The 19779-nt window shown below is 41.8% G+C and overlaps 3 protein-coding genes across 3 annotated transcripts; 2 read left to right on the plus strand and 1 right to left on the minus strand.

Annotated features, from left to right (window-relative positions):
- LOC8080272 (tRNA-dihydrouridine(47) synthase [NAD(P)(+)]-like) lies at positions 185–7094 on the plus strand. Its single transcript, XM_002446008.2, has 10 exons — positions 185–496; positions 2022–2138; positions 2215–2445; positions 3488–3731; positions 3853–4112; positions 4256–4528; positions 4711–4992; positions 6072–6192; positions 6370–6539; positions 6631–7094. Exons 1-10 carry the CDS (start codon positions 254–256, stop codon positions 6727–6729), a joined length of 2040 nt encoding a protein of 679 aa, XP_002446053.1. The 5' UTR covers positions 185–253; the 3' UTR covers positions 6730–7094.
- LOC110436401 (DNA-directed RNA polymerase II subunit RPB1-like) lies at positions 10247–12406 on the plus strand. The gene has a single exon (XM_021463479.1). The coding sequence runs from the start codon at positions 10453–10455 to the stop codon at positions 12097–12099; it is 1647 nt and encodes a 548-aa protein (XP_021319154.1). The 5' UTR covers positions 10247–10452; the 3' UTR covers positions 12100–12406.
- LOC8065976 (peptidyl-prolyl cis-trans isomerase Pin1) lies at positions 12878–15578 on the minus strand. The gene is made up of 2 exons (XM_002447393.2): positions 15253–15578; positions 12878–13269 (listed from the first exon to the last, which is right to left on the minus strand). Exons 1-2 carry the CDS (start codon positions 15500–15502, stop codon positions 13145–13147), a joined length of 375 nt encoding a protein of 124 aa, XP_002447438.1. The 5' UTR covers positions 15503–15578; the 3' UTR covers positions 12878–13144.

Genomic DNA, 19779 nt, shown 5'->3' on the forward strand with positions numbered 1-19779 from the left:
ATTCAATTTATTATCGATTCTTATGGAAGAGCAAATTCAATCGATTCTTAAGGAAGAGCAAATATTAATTTATTATCAATATATAATATAACTCTAATTTCAATAAAAAAATACTCCCATCAAAAGGAGTAAAAGAATATTTCTCATTATGGGCTGTACTGCAAAAGTTCCCGTTACATAAAACCCTCGTTGCTACCTGTGGCTGTATCCCGTAGCCCGCCTCGGTGCGCCGCCGCCACGCCTCCGCTCCACCATGGCAGCGACCGCGCCGGCCACCGACCCACCGGATGCCTCGCCTGCGGTCACAGAGGATGCTCCCACTCCTGCTCGTCCCACCCCGGCGGAGCTGGTAGCCCGCGCCGTCGCCCCCGTGAAGCCCGCCTTCCTTCGCCCGCCTCCCGTCCGCGAGGCACCCAAGGAGGAGGGCGGCGGCGGCGGCGCCGTCGTAAAGGTGGAGAAGAAGTCCAAGCGCCAGCTCAAGCGCGAGCGCCACCAGGTAACTACCGCGGTACCGCGGCGCAGGGTGCTTGCTCAACTGCTGCCTCAGCGTGTGTCATTGGGCTCTGCTTGCTAGGTGTTTGCTGAAATGTCTCTGCGGATCAGTGCGATTGTTTCACTTTTGGGCGCTATTTGTTTACGTCGTGCTGTAACTTGTTCCTGGAAATCGTGTCGATTCCTGTGGCTTGTGTGTCCGTGTATGTGTATCAAAATGGTACCGGATTAACTAGCTCTCAGCTATAGTAAAATGTGTGCGGAAAATGAGCAATGCCATAGTTGTTGGCTTGTTGCGTAGTAGGTTTTAGCAACCTGTAGTTTGAGCCTTCTGTTTTGTCTAGAACATGCATGAGAATCACAGGTCTTTGCATTAATTAATAGAAGAGGAGGTTTCCACCTGTTTGAGTATTATCACACAAAACGTCAACCATGCTGGAAGCTCTACAGATTTAATTTAAAGAGAGGAAATAAAATTTAGAAGACACACATGGATGCATGTACTGTTTGATTTATCCTTTTTTTTGAAAAACTTTTGATTTGTCCTTTTATTCATTAGACGAAAAAATAAGCTTCTGGGCACTTGATTTCCATCTAAGCGTGGGCCAACTGGTAGCTAGATGCCTAGATCATGTGGCATTTGAAGGTTTCTGACTGTTATGTGACGCTATTTATTATGTTAAATTTTGTCAAAGCATAGCCCGTTGAAAAGTCAAGGCCAATACGTTTTTGTTTGCAATATTTGACCTCCACACCCAGTTATTGCTCAATTTAGTAATCTGGAATATTTTACTTAATCATAATTTCTGTTGGTTAGTCAGGAATTTTATATCCTAATCCTAAGGTGGAACTTGGGAGTGGCATTGTACTTCTCCATTTCTTCTGACACTTATAAAATAACATTGCTTAATGCTGAGTTATTATTTGGGGCTCATATATGTTAAGAGTACTCCCTCTGTCCCAAAACAATTCAACTTCTAGGATTACTCTAACTCTCTAGTCAAACAATCTAAAGTTTGACCGAATTTATAGATACAAGCACAATATTTATGACGTCAAATTAAAATCATTAGATACCTTGTGATGTGAAGTATAATTTCATGGTGTATTTATCTGGAGTTATAGATGTTTGTACTCTTTTCTATGAAGTTAGTCAAACTTTAAATAGTTAGTTAGAACAACTCTAGAAGTTGATTTATTTTGGGACGGAGGGACTAGGGATTACTATTAAAACCTGCAAGTTTAGCACATGTTTCTATTTTTATAATCATCGGTCACCTCATATTCCTGCACTTCAGAAATGTTTCTCTCGGCAACATGCTTGCTTTACGATCATAAATATCTGCATGCTTTATAGGTTATAGTGCATCTTTATACTCATGGGGTACCATCTTTGCATGCTTATACACCACTCATGTTGTTGGTAGGCTGGTAGCTTTTGTTTCTCACTGTACCGCCAGTGATATCCCATTACCTCTCAACTTAATTTGGGCAACTATGTCCTCCACTGAACTTATTATATTTCACAGGAACAAAAGTCTACTTCTCATCTTTGTATCCAAGTAGGGAAAAGTGGAAATGTGGACTCATGCAAATACGGCACTTCTTGTCGTTTCAGCCATGACATAAATGCTTATTTGTCTCAGGTATTATTTTATTTGCCTATATAAATGGTTAGTGAGCTTTAACTTATTTAATCCTAAATTGCCTTTTCGTGTGCAGAAACCAGCTGACCTTGAAGGCACATGCCCATTTACCTCACTGGGACAGTTGTGTCCATATGGAATAACTTGTCGATTCCTTAGTACGCATAAGGATACCCCTGATCCTCAAAATCATCCAGAAGGAAACCATGAGAGAAATCCTTTGAGCAAAGAAATTCAAAAGCTCTTATGGAAGAGCAAATATAAATTTCCCAAGGCCAGTGCCCAAATCAAACTTCTTGGTCTTAAGGTATATAGTTAACTTCTACCAATGTCTAGCCATATCTCTGATCTCCCAATTTTCCTTTTTTTTGTATCTCTTGATTTTCTACAATAAAGCAACCTTCCTATGCATTTATTCTCATTGTGTTCAATTTGCTTCTTAAAAGGTTACAAGTTACTTTGATCATGGGTACATATAATACATGTGTTGGTGTTGGTGGTAAGCATCTGCCTAAAGTGTAGTGCCTTCCTTCAAAATTGAATATATCAATGGCATGCAGCAAACCAATATGATTGCCCAAAATTGTAATATTGTATTCTTAATTGGGGAAAGTCCAAATTACTACCTCCAAGTATCATATCACTTATGTCCAAATATCCTCCAAAACTGAAGTTTGGTTCGATTTACTCCCCTTAACTATTTCAGTCGGTCCAATTTACCCCTTAATAAGATTTTTCTTTTTCATTTCTCTACATTACAAGTTGAATTTTAACTTCAAGTTTTGTGTGGTGATAGTGGACACCATAAATTATTTTTAAAAATACATTATGAATTTTATGTCATTATGTTTAATACTATATGTCCTAACCTGTCAAAATAATGATACAAATTATGAAATCTTTTAAACACAATTTATGGTGCTAGATATACCCTCATAAAATTTGGAATTAAAAATCAACTTGAATTTGGAGAAACAAAAAAGTCAAAATCTTGTTGAGGGGTAAATTGGACCAACTGAAATAATTAAGGGGAATAAACCAAACCAAACAATAGTTTAAGGGGTTATCTAGACATTGGCCATGCTTGAGGGTAGTATTTTGGACGTTTTTCTTCTTAATTCTGGACATCAGATTCATTTGTTGGTTCTTATATAGCGGGCCAAGTATATTGTTTAGAATCTACTCTTGGCTATGACATGTTTTGTCTAGTTTCTGGTTCAACCTGTAGTTGTGTTGGTCCATTACTCTTCCCCCACCACCCCTAAATAAGTCCAGATCCTTTCATTGCCACTATTTTCTGGTTCCTATGGTCCTACCACTATCAATCTTTTGGTACATTTATGATGCAGGATGGAAACAAGAATAAAGCAGAAGCAGCAAATGATAATCCAGATGAAACATGTGAGCTGAATGGTGATGAGAAAACGTCTCTTTCTAGCATTCCTGTGAATGTTGAACCTGATCCCACGTTGTGCAAAGAAATAGATAATTCAGAGGGACATCCTTTGGTTGTTAACTCGGTTGAATCTGTGGAGCCAAGGCCATCAAAGAAATCAAAGGTTGAAGTTGATGAAACTCAGGACCATGGAACTGGTAATTTGGTTCTGAACTCAGATATTGTTTAACATTCCCATGTTTCTTATTTTTATTATCTCCTAACTCAATTTCCTATTTCTTTGATACTTTTAACCCTTTTTACTATATCATGGATTAGGTATGCATGACAATGGGGCTGAATCTGAAGCTGTTAATTTAATCAATGGAGTAAAAGTTTCCTCAAACAACCAAAGTTCCTGCAAAGTTGATCTGATCACAACACCTCATTTACGTGAAAAGAAAATTATAGATTTTCGAGAGAAGCTGTACCTTGCTCCCTTGACCACTGTTGGGAATCTTCCTTTTCGGAGGCTCTGTAAAACCTTGGGAGCTGATGTTACTTGTGGAGAAATGGCTATGAGCACAAATCTTTTGCAGGTTAGATCAAGATATTTCTTCATTCTATCTTTCCTTTTTCTGAGTGAAAATTTTGCAACATGCACTATTGAATTTGCTAGCAAAGTTCATAGGTTATTACCAGCTTGATTTTCTTCATGAGGTCTTCTGATATTTTCATGTAGGGGCAAGCTTCAGAGTGGGCTTTGCTGCGACGGCATCCATCAGAGGATTTGTTTGGGGTGCAAATCTGTGGACCGTATCCAGATACGGTAGCACGGACAGTTGAACTTGTGGATAATGAATGTCCAGTTGACTTCATAGACATAAATATGGGCTGCCCAATTGATATAGTTGTCAACAAGGGTGCTGGATCATCATTGCTCACAAAGCCTATGAGGATTAGGAGTATTGTACAAGCAGCATCTTCTGTTACTGAAAAACCATTAACTGTTAAGGTAATGCAGCCATCAAATTCTGAAGATCAGCTAATTAGTGACTAGAGCTAGATTTTTGTAATTTCACACAGATGGGAAGATGCCTGTCTATATGCATTTGGTCATGTATGGCGCTTAACCATTTTTTAGGTAGAAATTGCAGAAGTACTTTACTTATCTTCCTCACTGTTGCTTGGTTTCAGGTAAGAACAGCTTTCTTTGAGGGCAGGAATCGTGCTGATTCTATAGTTTCAGATATCTACGACTGGGGTGCTTCAGCCATAACAATACATGGTCGATCACGGCAACAACGCTACAGCAAACTTGCTGATTGGGACTATATCTACCAGTGTGCACAGAAGGCTCCTGACTATTTGCATGTCATTGGAAATGGTGATGTATTCTCCTTTACTGACTGGAACAAACATGTTTCAGACTGCTCCAAAATTTCTACTTGCATGATTGCTAGAGGTGCACTTATCAAGGTTAGCATCTGACATTTTACACGTTTCTGCATATCTCGGATGCAACTTTTGCTGACCTCCTTTCCATCACCATATACATTTGTTGGAGCTCACATTGAATATTTCTGAATGGAACTTACAAATGGAGATGCAGATTTTCAGTCCTAAAGAGTAAACTTCAATCAGAACCATCACATTTATAAACAAAAACATATTTCTTAGACTTTTCACTCCAATGTGAAAAATGTTCATGAATGTTTCATCCTTGCTGTTTTGCATTCTGCTCTTCCTAAAGTTAGATCAGCACTTAGCACCATCTTCTTGTCCAGAGCTTTTCTCATGCTATTTAATTTGCTACATAATTGTAACCATGCTGATATGCTTCAGAGTGCATATTCCAGCTTGGGCAAATAAGAGGGTGTATTCCAGGTTCCAGCACTTCAACCCTTTGAGTTGTCCACTCATCAGTCAAAGCAAAGTTGCCAGCTTTCAATCCTACCAGTGACAGTAGGTAGGGATGTGCAGTCAACAGAGATTCAAAATAATGGAAATACCCAAAGGGCCAAAGGATTATCCTTGGGTAGAACTTAGAAAACAGCGATCCATTTGCCTGAACCATGACCTGATTATTGAGCTAGTGGGTCCAGTCTAGTTGCAATTCATTTAGAGGAGGGAAGTGGGTTGACACAATGTTTTGTGGATTGCTCTAAAAGATTGCATGGATCAAAGCCTGATCACCATTACCATCCACACACGCAAAAAACATTAATACATCATCTGCAAGGAAATATGGATAGCAGTAAACTCTTTCCAAAGCTGTCCTTATGCCTAATTTAGCAACATGAGGTAGTAGGGTTGAAGTTGGTTGGTTAAAAGGACATATGAGGCATTTGATACCTCCTAAATAACATAAATGAAATTACCATCTCATGTTCCTTCCACAACTGCGCAGGATCGGGTTGCTTGTAAAATGCTCCATATTTGGTCATAGTTACTATTACTGACCTGCTGTTGTTGCTCAAAAAAATTCATGTCTATATTGGCATGATTTTGTGTATGTTTGCATGATTGATTTTGTGCTAATACATGGCACTTGGCAGCCCTGGTTATTTACTGAGATAAAAGAACAAAGGCACTGGGATATTACATCTGGTGAGAGATTAAATATTCTTAAAGATTTTGTTCGTTTTGGTCTGGAACATTGGGGCTCTGATTCCAAAGGTGAGTTATCTCAGCCCATCTCTGTAGATGATTAGACAGATTCAGGTTCTTGTGGATAGTGGAACGTAAACAAGATCAATGTATTATGAATGCATTACAGCATTAGTCTGTTGCTTTTCCTTGGTACAATGTCAATTCTTGAACCATCTAAGAGTTTCTGGTTTTCTGTTTTTTTAGGAGTTGAAACAACACGCCATTTCCTACTGGAATGGCTTAGTTACACCTGTCGCTACATTCCGGTGGGTCTGCTGGATGTCATTCCACAACGATTGAACTGGAGGCCTCCAAGCTACTATGGGCGTGATGACCTCGAAACCCTGATGGTCTCTGATTCAGCAGCTGACTGGGTAGGCACTTCCTTCTTTGTTGCTCAGAATGTTGTATGAATAAATACTAAGACATGGCTGTAAAACTGATGTTTCTATTCCGTGCATGCAGATAAGGATCTCAGAGATGTTACTTGGCAAAGTTCCAGAAGGATTTACCTTCGCACCGAAACACAAATCCAATGCCTATGACCGAGCAGAAAACGGTTAAACCTTTTGTTTGTCAGGGCAGGAACTCGACAACACCAAGGGTGGGTTCTCTTGAGGATCAGAGACAACTACTGAGGTCCATCCATGCTGCTTTCATGGTGCTTGAATCCATCATGTAGCATGATTTTATTTTAGCCAAATGGCAATTGTACCAATAGTTTAAGTATAAACTATAGAATACTACAATAATTGAAAGGCATCCCAATTCTCTCCATTTAGAAACGATAATATCTGATGTATGAACGTACGTTTCATCAGCTTTCGGAAATGCAGCACCATCAATGGTTTGGTGCTGGTCAGAGCTCAAATCTGAGTCAATTTGTCGTTACATGTTAGTACTATTATTACTACTAATTTTTGTTTGTTGTGATTGACGCCTGTTGTATCCTACCATAAACTTGTGGTAACCTTCTGTGATGACCATAGCATAAAGCAAGCCATCTCTTAGTTTAACAATATTACTTACAGAACAGAGGCGACATGAAAAATGATATCAGCACATATATAGCTGTAACTAACCATTTTCTTCATTTTACCGCTGCCTACAAGTAAAATTTATCCTCTTGGGAGCTCAAGCCACACTAATAAGATAAGCATTATCCCAGCTGATCTTTTGAACACCTTCCATGATGCATCCTGATCTTGGCATGTGTTGATAGACAGTTACTATGCATAGTCATACGAAAAAAGCAAATCAGACAGCTGCAAACCGATGCCCAGATTGCACGAGTCTAATCTAAAGATATTTTTTGTTATTCCTATCTATCACTCTACCCTACCAAGAATCAAGAAACAGGAGGGCGTGTCCAGATCGTTACCAGTAACCTCTAGACCTTGACAAAGATTTTTTAGAGTGTGACAGATCCCAGCAAAGGGAAGGTAAAAAGTTGTTTGCTTTATGTTTGAGCAGAATGAGATGCCCAGTTTTCGTGGCGGTCAGGGCAAACAGAAAAAAAATAAATGGTTCACTGGCCCAAATTTTAGACTGTGTACATTTCTTCTGGTTTATTTCTGTTGGCAGAGATCCAATGTTATGATTGTGCATTTTATATTCTATATAGTTATGTTAGGGGGAAAGCACATGGTTCTTGTTTGGAACAGGCCTAGCACCGCCTTCTTGCACAAATAAAACTAGGAGTTCATTGTCTACCATTAGCTAGATATCATCCATCAACAATGAGTAGTTAGATTGTATGAGACCTTTAATAAAGAAATAAAGCTAACTAAAAATTGTAGGTCAGATGCAAGCTGTTCTTGCTATGTCTATGATGAGATTCATTGCCTTGAGCATAATTTTCAAGGAACCAGAATGATAATGAAATGACTTCAACATGGCAGGAACAGGACACGACAGGATATCGATTAGCGCCTGGTGCAGTTGGATAACGATCCATCCAACAAATTAATAAAGCGTGAAAATTAGAAGAATCAATTCCATAAGTTACCTTGAGATCGATCAAGCAAGCAAGATTCGATAAGCGTGATCAGATCCATCAAGCGTGTTGAGCATCACGGCTCCTTGCGCGCGCAACACCAATTCACTAAAAAACCTGAAAAGACATCTCTCATGGAGCGTTTGGTTTACAGGATCAGAGATTAGTGGGAATCTTAATAATATTCCCAGAAAAATTATTCCTAGGAAAATGATCTCAATCAAAGGGAGGTATCAAAAGGTGAGGCTCCAAAGCTGTTTGACAAATGGTACTTATCAAGAACTCAGAACCCTGCAGCGACAATAGAGAAGTGAATAAACCGAGGAATAAAAAGGGAACATATACAAAAAGCTGGTGGAGAGTGTTCCAGAAGAACATTGTTCTTGCAATCGACAAGATGCTCATGCTCCTGTTAAGCTAGCTGCAGAATTATTGAACCCCAAGCTGTTACGATTCCCAGGTCAAGGATCTAGCTAGTGCTGTTAGGTATGACACTGAGGCTGTGTGTTGTTCTTTGGATGTTTCAGATTAACCCATTATTTATAGAGTCTTTTACCTATGTGCCATTAATCATTATAAAAGATTGAAATGATCTGTATACTATTGGAAAATTTAAAAGTTCTCTTGTACCATCGTATAAAATTTCTTTTCCCTACGTGCCACTTCCCTTACTCTATCGTTTGATTTTAACAGAGCTGGGTGCCAACTAGACGCGAAATGACTTTATTCCTGAGCTTTTTGTTCACCACCTAAAGGCAAACCCCAGAGCTAGTGGAGAAGGAAGGTGTGGGCGGCTGGGCGTGCGTGAAGGCAGATCCTCATCTCGGATTTCTATTTTTTCTTTTACTATGTCTGTAATTAGTTCAAATTTCGAAAATCTATAGCAAACAGTAGAAAAATACTAACATAAAAAATCTAGTTTTGTTGAAAAATGATAAATCTAGTTTTGCTAAACAAAAAATGCGTCGATGATAAATCTGAACCTCTTTTATGTCTGCATGTATTTAATTTAAATACTTATTTTTGGTTATCGCAATTGTTGATTTTTTTTGGATGCATTGCAAATTTATTAGAACTTTTCATGTGCAGACATACAAGCTGTTATGGTGATTGTGTAGTGATATAGAGGAAAAGTGATGTTTTTTGCAACACAATGGCTCTAGAGAAAAGAATTAAAATGTTTGTGCATTCTACAAGTGAGGGCAAAAGTGTCTTTTTCACTGGCCGTTAGTTGTTGTTACAGGCAAAATAGATGGAAGTGGCACGTAGGAAAAAGAAGTTTCGTGCAAGGGTATAGGAGAACTTTTGAAATTTTCAATAGTACAGGTAATTTTAATATTCTATAATGGCACTAGGTAAAAGGCTCTTATCCATAGGGGAACCCCACCCCCATTGTCAAAGAGTTGTGTTTCCTATGCTTTGTAAACTATTGTGACAGCTCTTATTTAAACTAGGTAATGGCACTAGATGAAGTGAGCTGTTTTGGAAAAAAAGTGTTTAGTAAAATAGCTTCGCTAACTACTTCATGCATAGTTGAGAGAAAGAAATGAGGAAGAGAGTTGCAATAAGCTACCATTTTCAGCTTCATCCTGTTGAATATGTTCACATTACAAAGGATGACTTCTGACGGAGCGAAGCGGAGGCCCGTCGCCGTCCCCCATTGGTGTCGCCCTCGTCGTCACTCGGGGGGTGCGGGGGGCTGCCCCCCTCCCCCCGCGGTACGGTACATATACCTAAATTTAGGGTTCCACCGAAGTGATGATCTTGTAAGCCGCCGCACGACGTTGTAACCCAACCCTTGATAATAGTGAGGAGTATTTGCTGGCTCGCGCCCGTGGTTTTCTCCTTCGCATTGGAGAGGTTTTCCACGTTAAATCTTGTGTGTCCGTTGTGTTTTGATCTTGTGTTCTTCGTCGTTTATCCGCCGTCATTCACAACACATCCTTACTCATGTCCTTGTGAGAGGAAAAGAAAAACAGCTTCATTTATAAAGCTGTTTTTGAAACAAGTGTTTGGCAAAAAAAAACAGCTCACAACAACTCATGAAGCTGTTGTGAGCTGTACCAAACAGGTCCAAAATTAATCAGATTCCATCACCAAAAACTACAAACGGGCCATTATGCATATTTAAGCATTGGGATCTTTATCGTTCTTCAAGTTGAAGCCACTACCTGACCTCCTATATATATATAGAGAGAGATCCGCTGGCTAATCTTGTTGCATTTGCATATGTACTGAAAGAGAGATCAGTCATATATATCATAGCAAATAAGCTTGAATCAAATTCAAGCATGGCGTACCGGGAGTTGGAGCTGACGCTCCTGTCAGCACAGGATCTGAAGAGCGTGAACCTGATCACGCGCATGGACGTGTACGCGGTGGTGAGCATCTCCGGCGACCCACTCACACGGCAGTGCACGCCGCCGGACACCTACGGCGGCCGGAACCCATGCTGGGACGCGACGTTCCGGTTCGCCGTCCCACCGACGTCCACCGCCGCGGCCGCCGCGTCGGCGTCGCTCCACGTGCTGCTCCGCGCCGAGCGGTTCCTCGGCGACCGCGACGTCGGCGAGGTCGTCATCCCGCTCGCCGAGATCCTCGCCGGCGCCACCGGCGTTGGCCCTCAGCCACCCAAGGTGGCGTCGTACCATGTCCGGAAACTCCACCGGTGGGAACCTCGCGGCGTGCTCAACGTGTCCTACCGTCTCGGCCCCGTCGTCGCGCCGGTGGTAGAGTGGCCGACCCCGGCGGAGAAGCCGGCGGCCGTCACCGCCGTCTATGCGCCGGTGGGCGTGCCACGGCACCCGTCTCATGATCATCCCTCATCAGCCGTTGCATACCAGGCGCCACCGCCACGGACGGCGCCAACTCGTTCTCCGGCCGCCGTCCGTGTCGTCGCCGAGCACGACGATGCTGCGGCTCAGAATCAGAAGTCACCCGTCATGGGCTTGCCGCTGCAGCCGTCGCATCCACCGGCGAAACCGGATGCGTACCGTCCGCCGGCGCCGCCGACTACACGTCCAGCAGCCGCCGGAGCCGGACACGAGGAGGCTCGTGGTCCTCCCACACCGGCTCGTCCTGCTCCGACTACTCCGCCGCCGACGAGGAACAATGGGCGGCTTGGTCAGCCGGGCCCAACTCATGTCTATATGTGCCCCCATACTCAGATCATCTTCGGCAGTGCCCCCACCACCACCACCGCCACCGCCGCCGGTCCACCAGCAACATGGACGACGACGACGACGTCCCCTGCTGGATCCACCATCAGCCCAGCAGGGAAGAAGAGTGACGGAAACTACAGCACCTCTGCTGCCGAGTCCATTTCCATGTCCGTCATCAGCCCAAGAAGCAGAAAGGAAGATCGTCGGAGACCCACCACCACCGCCAGTGTGCTCTCACACTCACACTCACAGCACGACACACAGCAGCAGCAGCAGCAGCCGGCAGCGAGCAGTCCGGTTGCTGCCGCCGCCGCCTCCCCGTTTTCCTCACGCAGCTCGTCGTTCTCGTCGCCGGTATCGCCATACTCCTCAGCTCACCCCTCACCTTCTTCCTCCTCAGCTCATTCTTCCACGCGCTCCCCTTACTCCACCTTCACTTCTCCCTACCCGTCTCTTCGCTCGCCGTCGGCCGCCAGTGACGCCGCCGAGGTTACTCATGGAACCAACCATACCTTCCGCTCTGGCTCTTCTCGTGGAGGAGCCATCGTCTCTTCGCCATTGCCTTCGTGGTCACCTATGGTACCTAACCATTCTCGCGGAGCCGCCGCTGTCTCTTCGCCATTGCCTTCGTGGTCACCTATGGTACCTAACCATTCTCGCGGAGCCGCCGCTGTCTCTTCGCCATTGCCTTCGTCCTCACCTATGGTACCTAACCATTCTCGCGGAGCCGCCGCTGTCTCTTCGCCATTGCCTTCGTCCTCCCCTTTGGTGCCCTAGCTCTACTGAACTCACCCTCAGAGACCCACCATGAACATGAACAATTTGCATCCTCCCCTGTCCTGGCCGCCGCAATCTCATCACCAGGCGGGTAGGTTTTCCAAACTTTCTTCAAATTAAAACACCATATATAAACCCAATGCATAACATCTGTGTACGTATGACAAGACCAACGCAAAGTTAATTTACCTGTGCAAAAAAAGTTAGTGTATGTGCAAGTCTGTTTGTATACTTGTGTTCTCAAAGAAATAAAGGTGTGTGTGTACTTGTGGTTATACAAAAATAAAGTTCTAAGTTTATATATGAATGATAATCCTTTTTTCAAGAAAATTTATATGAAAAAGTTTGTATGAATTAATAGCTAGATACTGCAATGTAAGCACAAGTGCCTTACTATTAACTATAACCTGAATAACTTGCAACCATATATATACTCACCTACAAGTAGTGACCAGTATGAGACTTGCAAAATATCTCATATTGACAAGTGAAGCTCCATAGACAGAATATATCAAGCGCCTGAAACTACTACTAAAGGCCTATATATTCAAACTGTTTCAAGTTGTCGAATTGATCTAATGCTGCCATCAACCTTGTGCTTGGTCATAACTCATAAAGCCTTGCCAAGTGATTGCAAAATTCTCAGATACCGAAACCAACATTTCCATTTAGTGCAAAATTGGCTAATCTCAACAAGATCGATAAAATTTGTCAGAATCAAAGCATAAGCTGAATTTTATCTCTGCCAGAATGTAAAGATAAAGATTCCACGGGACACTAAGGAACAATCATCGAGTCCAAGAATTATAATCAGAAGCAGACAAATAGACTGTCGCCAGGAAAAAACTAGGCAGTCAGGAGCTCAAGGCATCATCATCAATACAGGTTAAGCACAAATGCTGTTGGAAACGTGTTGTCACACATGATTTTATCTCTGCCGGAATGTAAACTCAAGCACCCAGCAGGAATAAAAATACAGGTCCTAATAGAAAGCCATAAGCGCTAACTGAAAGCCTGAGACTCAGCTGACAGCATGGTTCTCTCCTCAGGCAGTCCGCAGGATGACGTGAACCCCACTGTCCGTGTCCACGATCTCGCTGAGCTCACCAACCTTGAGGGCATATGTAGCGTCCTCAAATGGTTTCTGCATCTGCTTCCTCCCAAAGGTACCTGTGGTCAAAACATCATGGTTGGAAACATGACATCTTGAATCAGGGCTGACGGAACACAAGCTGATAGTAAATAACAATGATTGCATGCCACAGAGCTACTACTGTATTGTTTAATGTCTATCCAATCGATATATTTCTTCCCCTGCAAAACCCCTGTAACCATCAACATGTGTTTTTTCCATGTCTTAATACCAACAAACACAAGAGATGCACAACGATATCATCATTCCATGCAGCACATCTGCATTTGAACAACTATTCTCATGGTGAACTTGTGAATTAGCTCGACCCAATTTCTTATTCTTGTGGGTTAAAGCAAGAATTTCACCTTCGCAAATCTTCAATCTTAATCTGATTCTCATTAGTCATTACATATTTATTTGTCAGTCCAAACTCTAAAGAATCATCTGATATTAACCAACAAACTCTTCAAAAGAAAGCGCACAGGAGTAAGGAAGACATCACATGCTATCACTCATAGTGTGTAATTTAATGAATAAAATGAGATGTCCCTGTGACATGACATATATAAAACATATATTACAGCAGCTGAAAGGCTTAGCAACATGAATTTGCACTGTGGAACATCACATGACAAAAGAATAATGATGCAAAACACACACAAGCAAATACAAAGGGTACACACATAAAAGATATTGAAACTGATAATACAAAAGAAATATAACAACTAAAGATGTACCAACCAACTCTAATGACTCTGGATTTAAAGTAACCAAAAAATTGGGAAGCTTTTAAGCGCTTCAAGATGATTGGAGTTATTATTAAACTCACTTCGTTTAGCCCTGACTAACGATCTCAAAAACATGGCCTGGTACAGAGCTGCCTTGAATCAGACGAACGCATCTTCCAAAAGCTACTCATACTTCGGTTCTCCAAAACACAGTTGAACCCACTCTTGCAAATAGTCCGCCTTACCACGAGAATGGACAAATCTTTTGTGCTAGCTAGACAGACCATGACCAGAAGGCAAAGGAAATGATAAGTGACAATTTTTCAGAGTAAAAATTTACTTAGTGCATACAGAAAAAATGCAGTCCCATGAAAACTCAAATTACGCTACAAAAGTAGCACTTCATTTGATTCTTTATACTTCTTTCATAATTTTTATTGAACAGGAACCTATGATGGGCAATAGCTACTACACACTAACACTAGCAGAAAGAAATCAATCCATGCAGGACACACAACCACAAGTTTTTTACCTCCATGCATTGTCAGTCTATCGGCAAATGAACATAAACAGTGTATAGTCCATCTCATTATTTATTTATGCTTAAATAACTTGGATCAGTGCATGCTAAGTTCAGTGAATCGAAAAGTTAATCAGACAGATGACATTACTAATGCCCAAATTACATGACTTGAAAAATCAAATAGCTGTGTTTTCTACTTTTTCTTAAAGACAAAAGGGTCCTCCCCTGGTTTTCATTACCGAGAACCAAGTAGTAGTACATACATATAATATGTTTCCGGTCTCAGCATCATCACCAACACGCAAATGTGCAGTTGAATATCCAACATTCTCGGTTGTGGAACCAACCTGGTTAGACAAGATATTTGATTTCCACAATCTCAGTTTGTACCTAAGTTCAACTGGACAAGGAGGCCACAGGCCAAATTTCCCAAAGAACTTCCACAATCCACACTAATATTTTGTACTAGTACCTACACCCAATTCCAAAAGGCTTTGAATTGAAGCACGTCTCTTAAATTTTTTTTTTCATCTGCAATCGGTTGACACATCACAGCTTTACTGATCCAACAACAGCGACCGACATGTATGTATCTATCGAATTTTAGCCCCAGATAAAACCAACAGATCTATACCGCGCAGCAGCTAGCTAGTATCCGTAGTATCCATTGTAGTCACCAGATCTATCTCGGCGGCGTACGACAAGAGTGAAAAAAAAAAACTGAAAGAGAGCGGGGGAAAGGGGAAGGGCTGATAGATCGTACGTACCTAGGTCCCCGCCGCGTCGCGCGGAGGAGCAGTCGGAGTGGCGCGCGGCGAGGTCGGCGAAGTTGGCCTGGCCGGAGAGGATCTGGTTGCGGAGGTCGAGGAGGCGCGCGGCGGCGTCGGCGCGCGTGGTGGCGGAGATGATGCGGCCGTCGGGGTCCTTCCAGGAGGCCTTGCGGCGGGAACCCTGGTGCTTGATGAGGATGTGCGACGCCCGCACCGTCTCCCCGTCTCCTCCCGCCGCCGACGACATGGTGAGGAAGGGAGGACTGACGAGGGCTTCGTCCCCACGAGTGGCGGCTACAAACAAGCACAACACGGAGATGGGGAATATTCGTGTAGATGCAATGCACTGCGAGGGCCATGTTTAGTCCAAAAAATTTTAAAAAATGAAAGCTATAATACTTTTGTTCGTATTTGACAAATATTGTTCAATCGTGATCTAATTAGATTCAAAAGATTCATCTTGTAAATTACAGAGTGCAATTAGTTATTATTTGTATCTGTATTTAATGTTTCATATATGCGTCGCAAGATTCAATGTGATGAAAAATCTGAATTTTTTTGCAAAACTTTTTAGAAACTAAACAAGGCCGATATGAGATATGACAAATCAAACTATTTGATGCATAATTCATAATTTTATAAGGAACGTATCTGGTGGAAATCATAATTTTCGTGAAAACTCGTACAAACAACGATAAAAAGTCGTCTAAATTTATTAAACAAATCACACATATAGATGATATGGTACATAGCCTTGTAAAATATCTTGTCCAAAATCGACTTCGTTTGTAAGATATAAAAATAAGAAAGCTATCCATAGGATTTGTTAGAAATTTATTGTGTTAGAACTCTAACACAATAAATAAAAAGATTATTAATATGATGAATGAGTAGACCTACGAGGGTAGTCCTAATGGAACATTGATGATAGTTTCTATTCCTCTTAATTAGAGGGACAAGCTCAGCAATTTGGTGCCTTGCCAAATGAGTTATTAAGGAGAGAGGGTATAAAACCAAAAAAATCATTTCTTTTCTCAAGAAACAAAGTCCATTTCCATCGCCTCATTGCAATCCTCGCGCAAGCCGCTCGCTAGAGCCGCTATGCTCGCCCGCCACGTCCGCTCACTCTCGTTGTGCGCTCGCTCGCTCGCCGTGCTGCCACGCTCGCAAAAAAAAAAGTCACCACGCTTGCTCACTGGAGCCACGTGCATGCGCTGGTCGGTGTTGCCGCGCTCGCTAGAGCGAAGGCAGTTTTTTTATGTACATGTTGGGCATTGTTTATCTATACCGTTGAATATGCATCGAGATGTGTGAAACAGTGGAGAGAAGTGTGAACACAGCTGAGAGAAGTGCAGCAGCACGAATCTCAGAGCACATTTGGATGGTCCAGATAAGCAATGCTGAGCATGTACATGCTGCATTGCATTATTGCGCTAGAGCCATGTCCGCTCGCCCGCGTGTTCACTTGTTGGTTCTCCGGTGGTGCTCTGTAGCTTCTGCTTGTCTAGCTCTTGGTTGGTACACGAACCAACGGAGAGCATCAGAGTGAGAGGACAGGATAAGAGAGAAAAAAATAGACCATATTTATTATTTGAAGAAACTATCATTGTGTGAGATAGTTTCTACTGTTTAATTTTTGCTGGCGTGGGTCGGGTTTTGGCTCTATTTATTCCCAAAAAAATGGTTTTAATCCTACTAATCCATTTTAAAATTTAGGGTCGACCTTTATAACCAATTTGTCCTTTTTTTTATGGGTCGGGTCAAGTACCCAATAAGACCCATTCCTATCTATATATGTGATGATGATGATAAAGAAGAATAGCCACTTGCTTCAAATTATACACAAGAGATGAAATTAAAGTAGCTGGACCGAGCATGGCTCAGATGGCTAGCTAGCTAGGCCGGCTTGCAAGCAGCCCACCATGGAGGTTTTTACAGAAGTTTTATGCATATTAAACATGTTGATGTGGTACTATATTGATAAAGAGAGATAATGAGAGTAGGTTTCCGCGGAAGTTTTATGCATATTAAATATGTTGATATGGTACTGTATTGATAAAGAGAGAGGTAATGAGAGATTTATGAAAGTAGAGATAGTTTAATGGAAATGAAACTCTTCTGCACAATTTCCAAAAACTAAGTCATAAAACTCTCATTACGAGTAGCCTTAGACTATCTCCAACAATCGTCACCCAAAATATAAAACCTATTTGTGTAGCGCTATAGATAAAAGGTTTCATATCTATTTTTAAGTCTTCTCCAACAACAAGACCTGAAACACAACACTCTCTGTAAATGGGTCTCAACAAAAGAGGGTACCCAAATTTAATTTAGGTTATGCCTTTTCTAATATCAAAATAGGTCTTCCGTTATTGTGTTGAAAATCAATTTTAAATTTGAATTTCCAAATGAGCCTCCTATTGTGGAGATAGCCCTTAGCACTGTCTAAGATTTTCCTTGATTTCTCCAGCGCCTCGCAAGGATAGATTTAGTTGTGTGCGTGCGTGTGGTTGCAGTACGTACGTGTTGGCGTGAGTTCATATACTACGACACCCATGGTGGATGCATGGCATGCTCAGCTTCTTGCCCAACACCGGCAGATGGAGGAGCTACTCATGGTGGTCGGTCCTGGACCACTGCAGCGGTCTCCTCCGATCCTCTGCGACATGGAAGAAGGGAGCGCCGAGAAGCTCTGCGTGTGCAACCCCGCGACACGGCGGTGGACGGTGCTCCCCGGCACGAAGATGGCGGTTCATGGAATGGCCGCCGACGCCGCCATGGACGCTGCGCGTGTTTTCGTCGAGGATTGGGCAATGGGAAGAGAGGGCGTTTGTCCGGGAAGGCATGCCATTTGCCGGCAGCAGGGGACAGTAGAGAAAATGCGATTGAATTGGACATCTCATTTTGCACGACGGCCATATGCCGTTTACCATCGTGGATCGCTCTATGTGCACTGTCCAGGTTCTTTTGTGACAAGGTATGCATCGATTTTAGTTTCATCTTTTTTTTTTACCCTCAGACATATATGACTGTCGAGGAGCTAGTTTATAGTATTGACGGTATTTGTTTTTTTATTCATTCTTCATGTATTAATTACTCCAGTTTATCATTTTTTTGGCATATTAGGAAGTTTCTTATAGCTTCAAAAAAAAAAAAATAGTTTAGATGACAAACATATATAAAGATGTTTGATAGTTAGGTAATTCCCTGTTTTGTTATTATATCTTTTTAGAATTTCTAAAACAAAAACATATATCCCCCTTTTGCTTAATTAAATATATGTAATAATTAGACAATTTGGCATTTTATTATCTTCCATATGTGTTTCATCATCGCCAAACATTTAGCTGCTATATATCTATGGTTTTACAAAAATATTTATGTGCATTATTATAATTAAATGCTTTAATTATTTTTGACTATTACTTAGAGCATCTCCAAGGGGTTATGCATTTAGACTTTATATTTACTAATTTGCAAAAAATAAAACTTAAAATATGTTATCCAATGGTTTTGCATTTAGACTTTGCAATTTACATAACTTGGCATTTAGAGGTCTAGACTTGTCATATATGCCAAGCCCCTAGGCTTTGCAAATCGTGATCGTCCCCACGCCCGCGCGACTCGAGCTGCGTTCCGTCCACCCATGCGACTCCTCCACGCGCGAGCGCCATCAAGTTTTGCCGCGAAGCTTTGCCGCAGAGGACCAGGACACGAGGTTCATGACGGATGAGGACCAAACGACGTGGCGCGAGGACCTGGACGGGGCGACGACGGCTGAGCGAGGAATGCCGTGATACGAAGGCGCGCGACGCGCGAAGAATTACCGGCGACGAAGAAAATTGCGCGCCAAGAGAAAAACCTTCCGGGCAAAAAAAGTGTGGGCCCAAAATTCCCTCAAATGCCAAGTGAAAATGCAAAACCGTGGGAGATCATGTCTTTTTGTTTTTGCCATTTTTATTTAGAACTTTGCAAACTCCATCAAATGCAAAACTAAAAATGCATAACCCTTGGAGATGCTCTTAGTTGTAGAGTACGTCAAACGAATATGGTAGTTTTATTTTTTTTACAGGCTTTCATTGTCAACCAGTAACTATCGAGTAATTGAAATGCCAACAAATCTTAGGTGCGCACTATGCTCGATTTGTGGCATCAATTACTTATGATAATAACAGTGGTAGAAAACTAGATGGATCTTGGAATTTTGAAGAAAATATTGATAGACACAGCGCAGACCACAATAATGTTGAATCTAAGGCCTTGTTTAGTTTGCGCTCAAAAACTTTTCGCTCCACCACATCAAATGTTTAGACACATGTATAGAGCATTAAATATAGATTAAAAATAACTGATTATATAGTTTGCATGTATTTTACGAGACAAATCTTTTATAACACTAATAAGCTCCATGATTAGACACTAATTGCTATAGTTAAATGTGCTACAGTATCCAAAAACTTTTCTTTTCGCGAACTAAACAAGGCAACAAGGCCTATCAAAAGAGAGTTATGAATGGGACTCTCA

This window comes from Sorghum bicolor, chromosome 6, assembly GCF_000003195.3.
Source record: "Sorghum bicolor cultivar BTx623 chromosome 6, Sorghum_bicolor_NCBIv3, whole genome shotgun sequence".
Taxonomy (NCBI): domain Eukaryota; kingdom Viridiplantae; phylum Streptophyta; class Magnoliopsida; order Poales; family Poaceae; genus Sorghum; species Sorghum bicolor.

Bases quoted from the DNA above. Each gene is read 5' to 3' on its own strand.
- LOC8080272 (XM_002446008.2), top strand. From the start codon at position 254: ATGGCAGCGACCGCGCCGGCCACCGACCCACCGGATGCCTCGCCTGCG. The intron at 4,529-4,710 runs GTAATGCAGCCA...GCTTGGTTTCAG, and splicing joins AAAAACCATTAACTGTTAAG to GTAAGAACAGCTTTCTTTGA. The intron at 4,993-6,071 runs GTTAGCATCTGA...GGCACTTGGCAG, and splicing joins CTAGAGGTGCACTTATCAAG to CCCTGGTTATTTACTGAGAT.
- LOC110436401 (XM_021463479.1), top strand. From the start codon at position 10,453: ATGGCGTACCGGGAGTTGGAGCTGACGCTCCTGTCAGCACAGGATCTG.
- LOC8065976 (XM_002447393.2), bottom strand. From the start codon at position 15,502: ATGTCGTCGGCGGCGGGAGGAGACGGGGAGACGGTGCGGGCGTCGCAC. The intron at 13,270-15,252 runs GTACGTACGATC...TTTTGACCACAG, and splicing joins GCGACGCGGCGGGGACCTAG to GTACCTTTGGGAGGAAGCAG.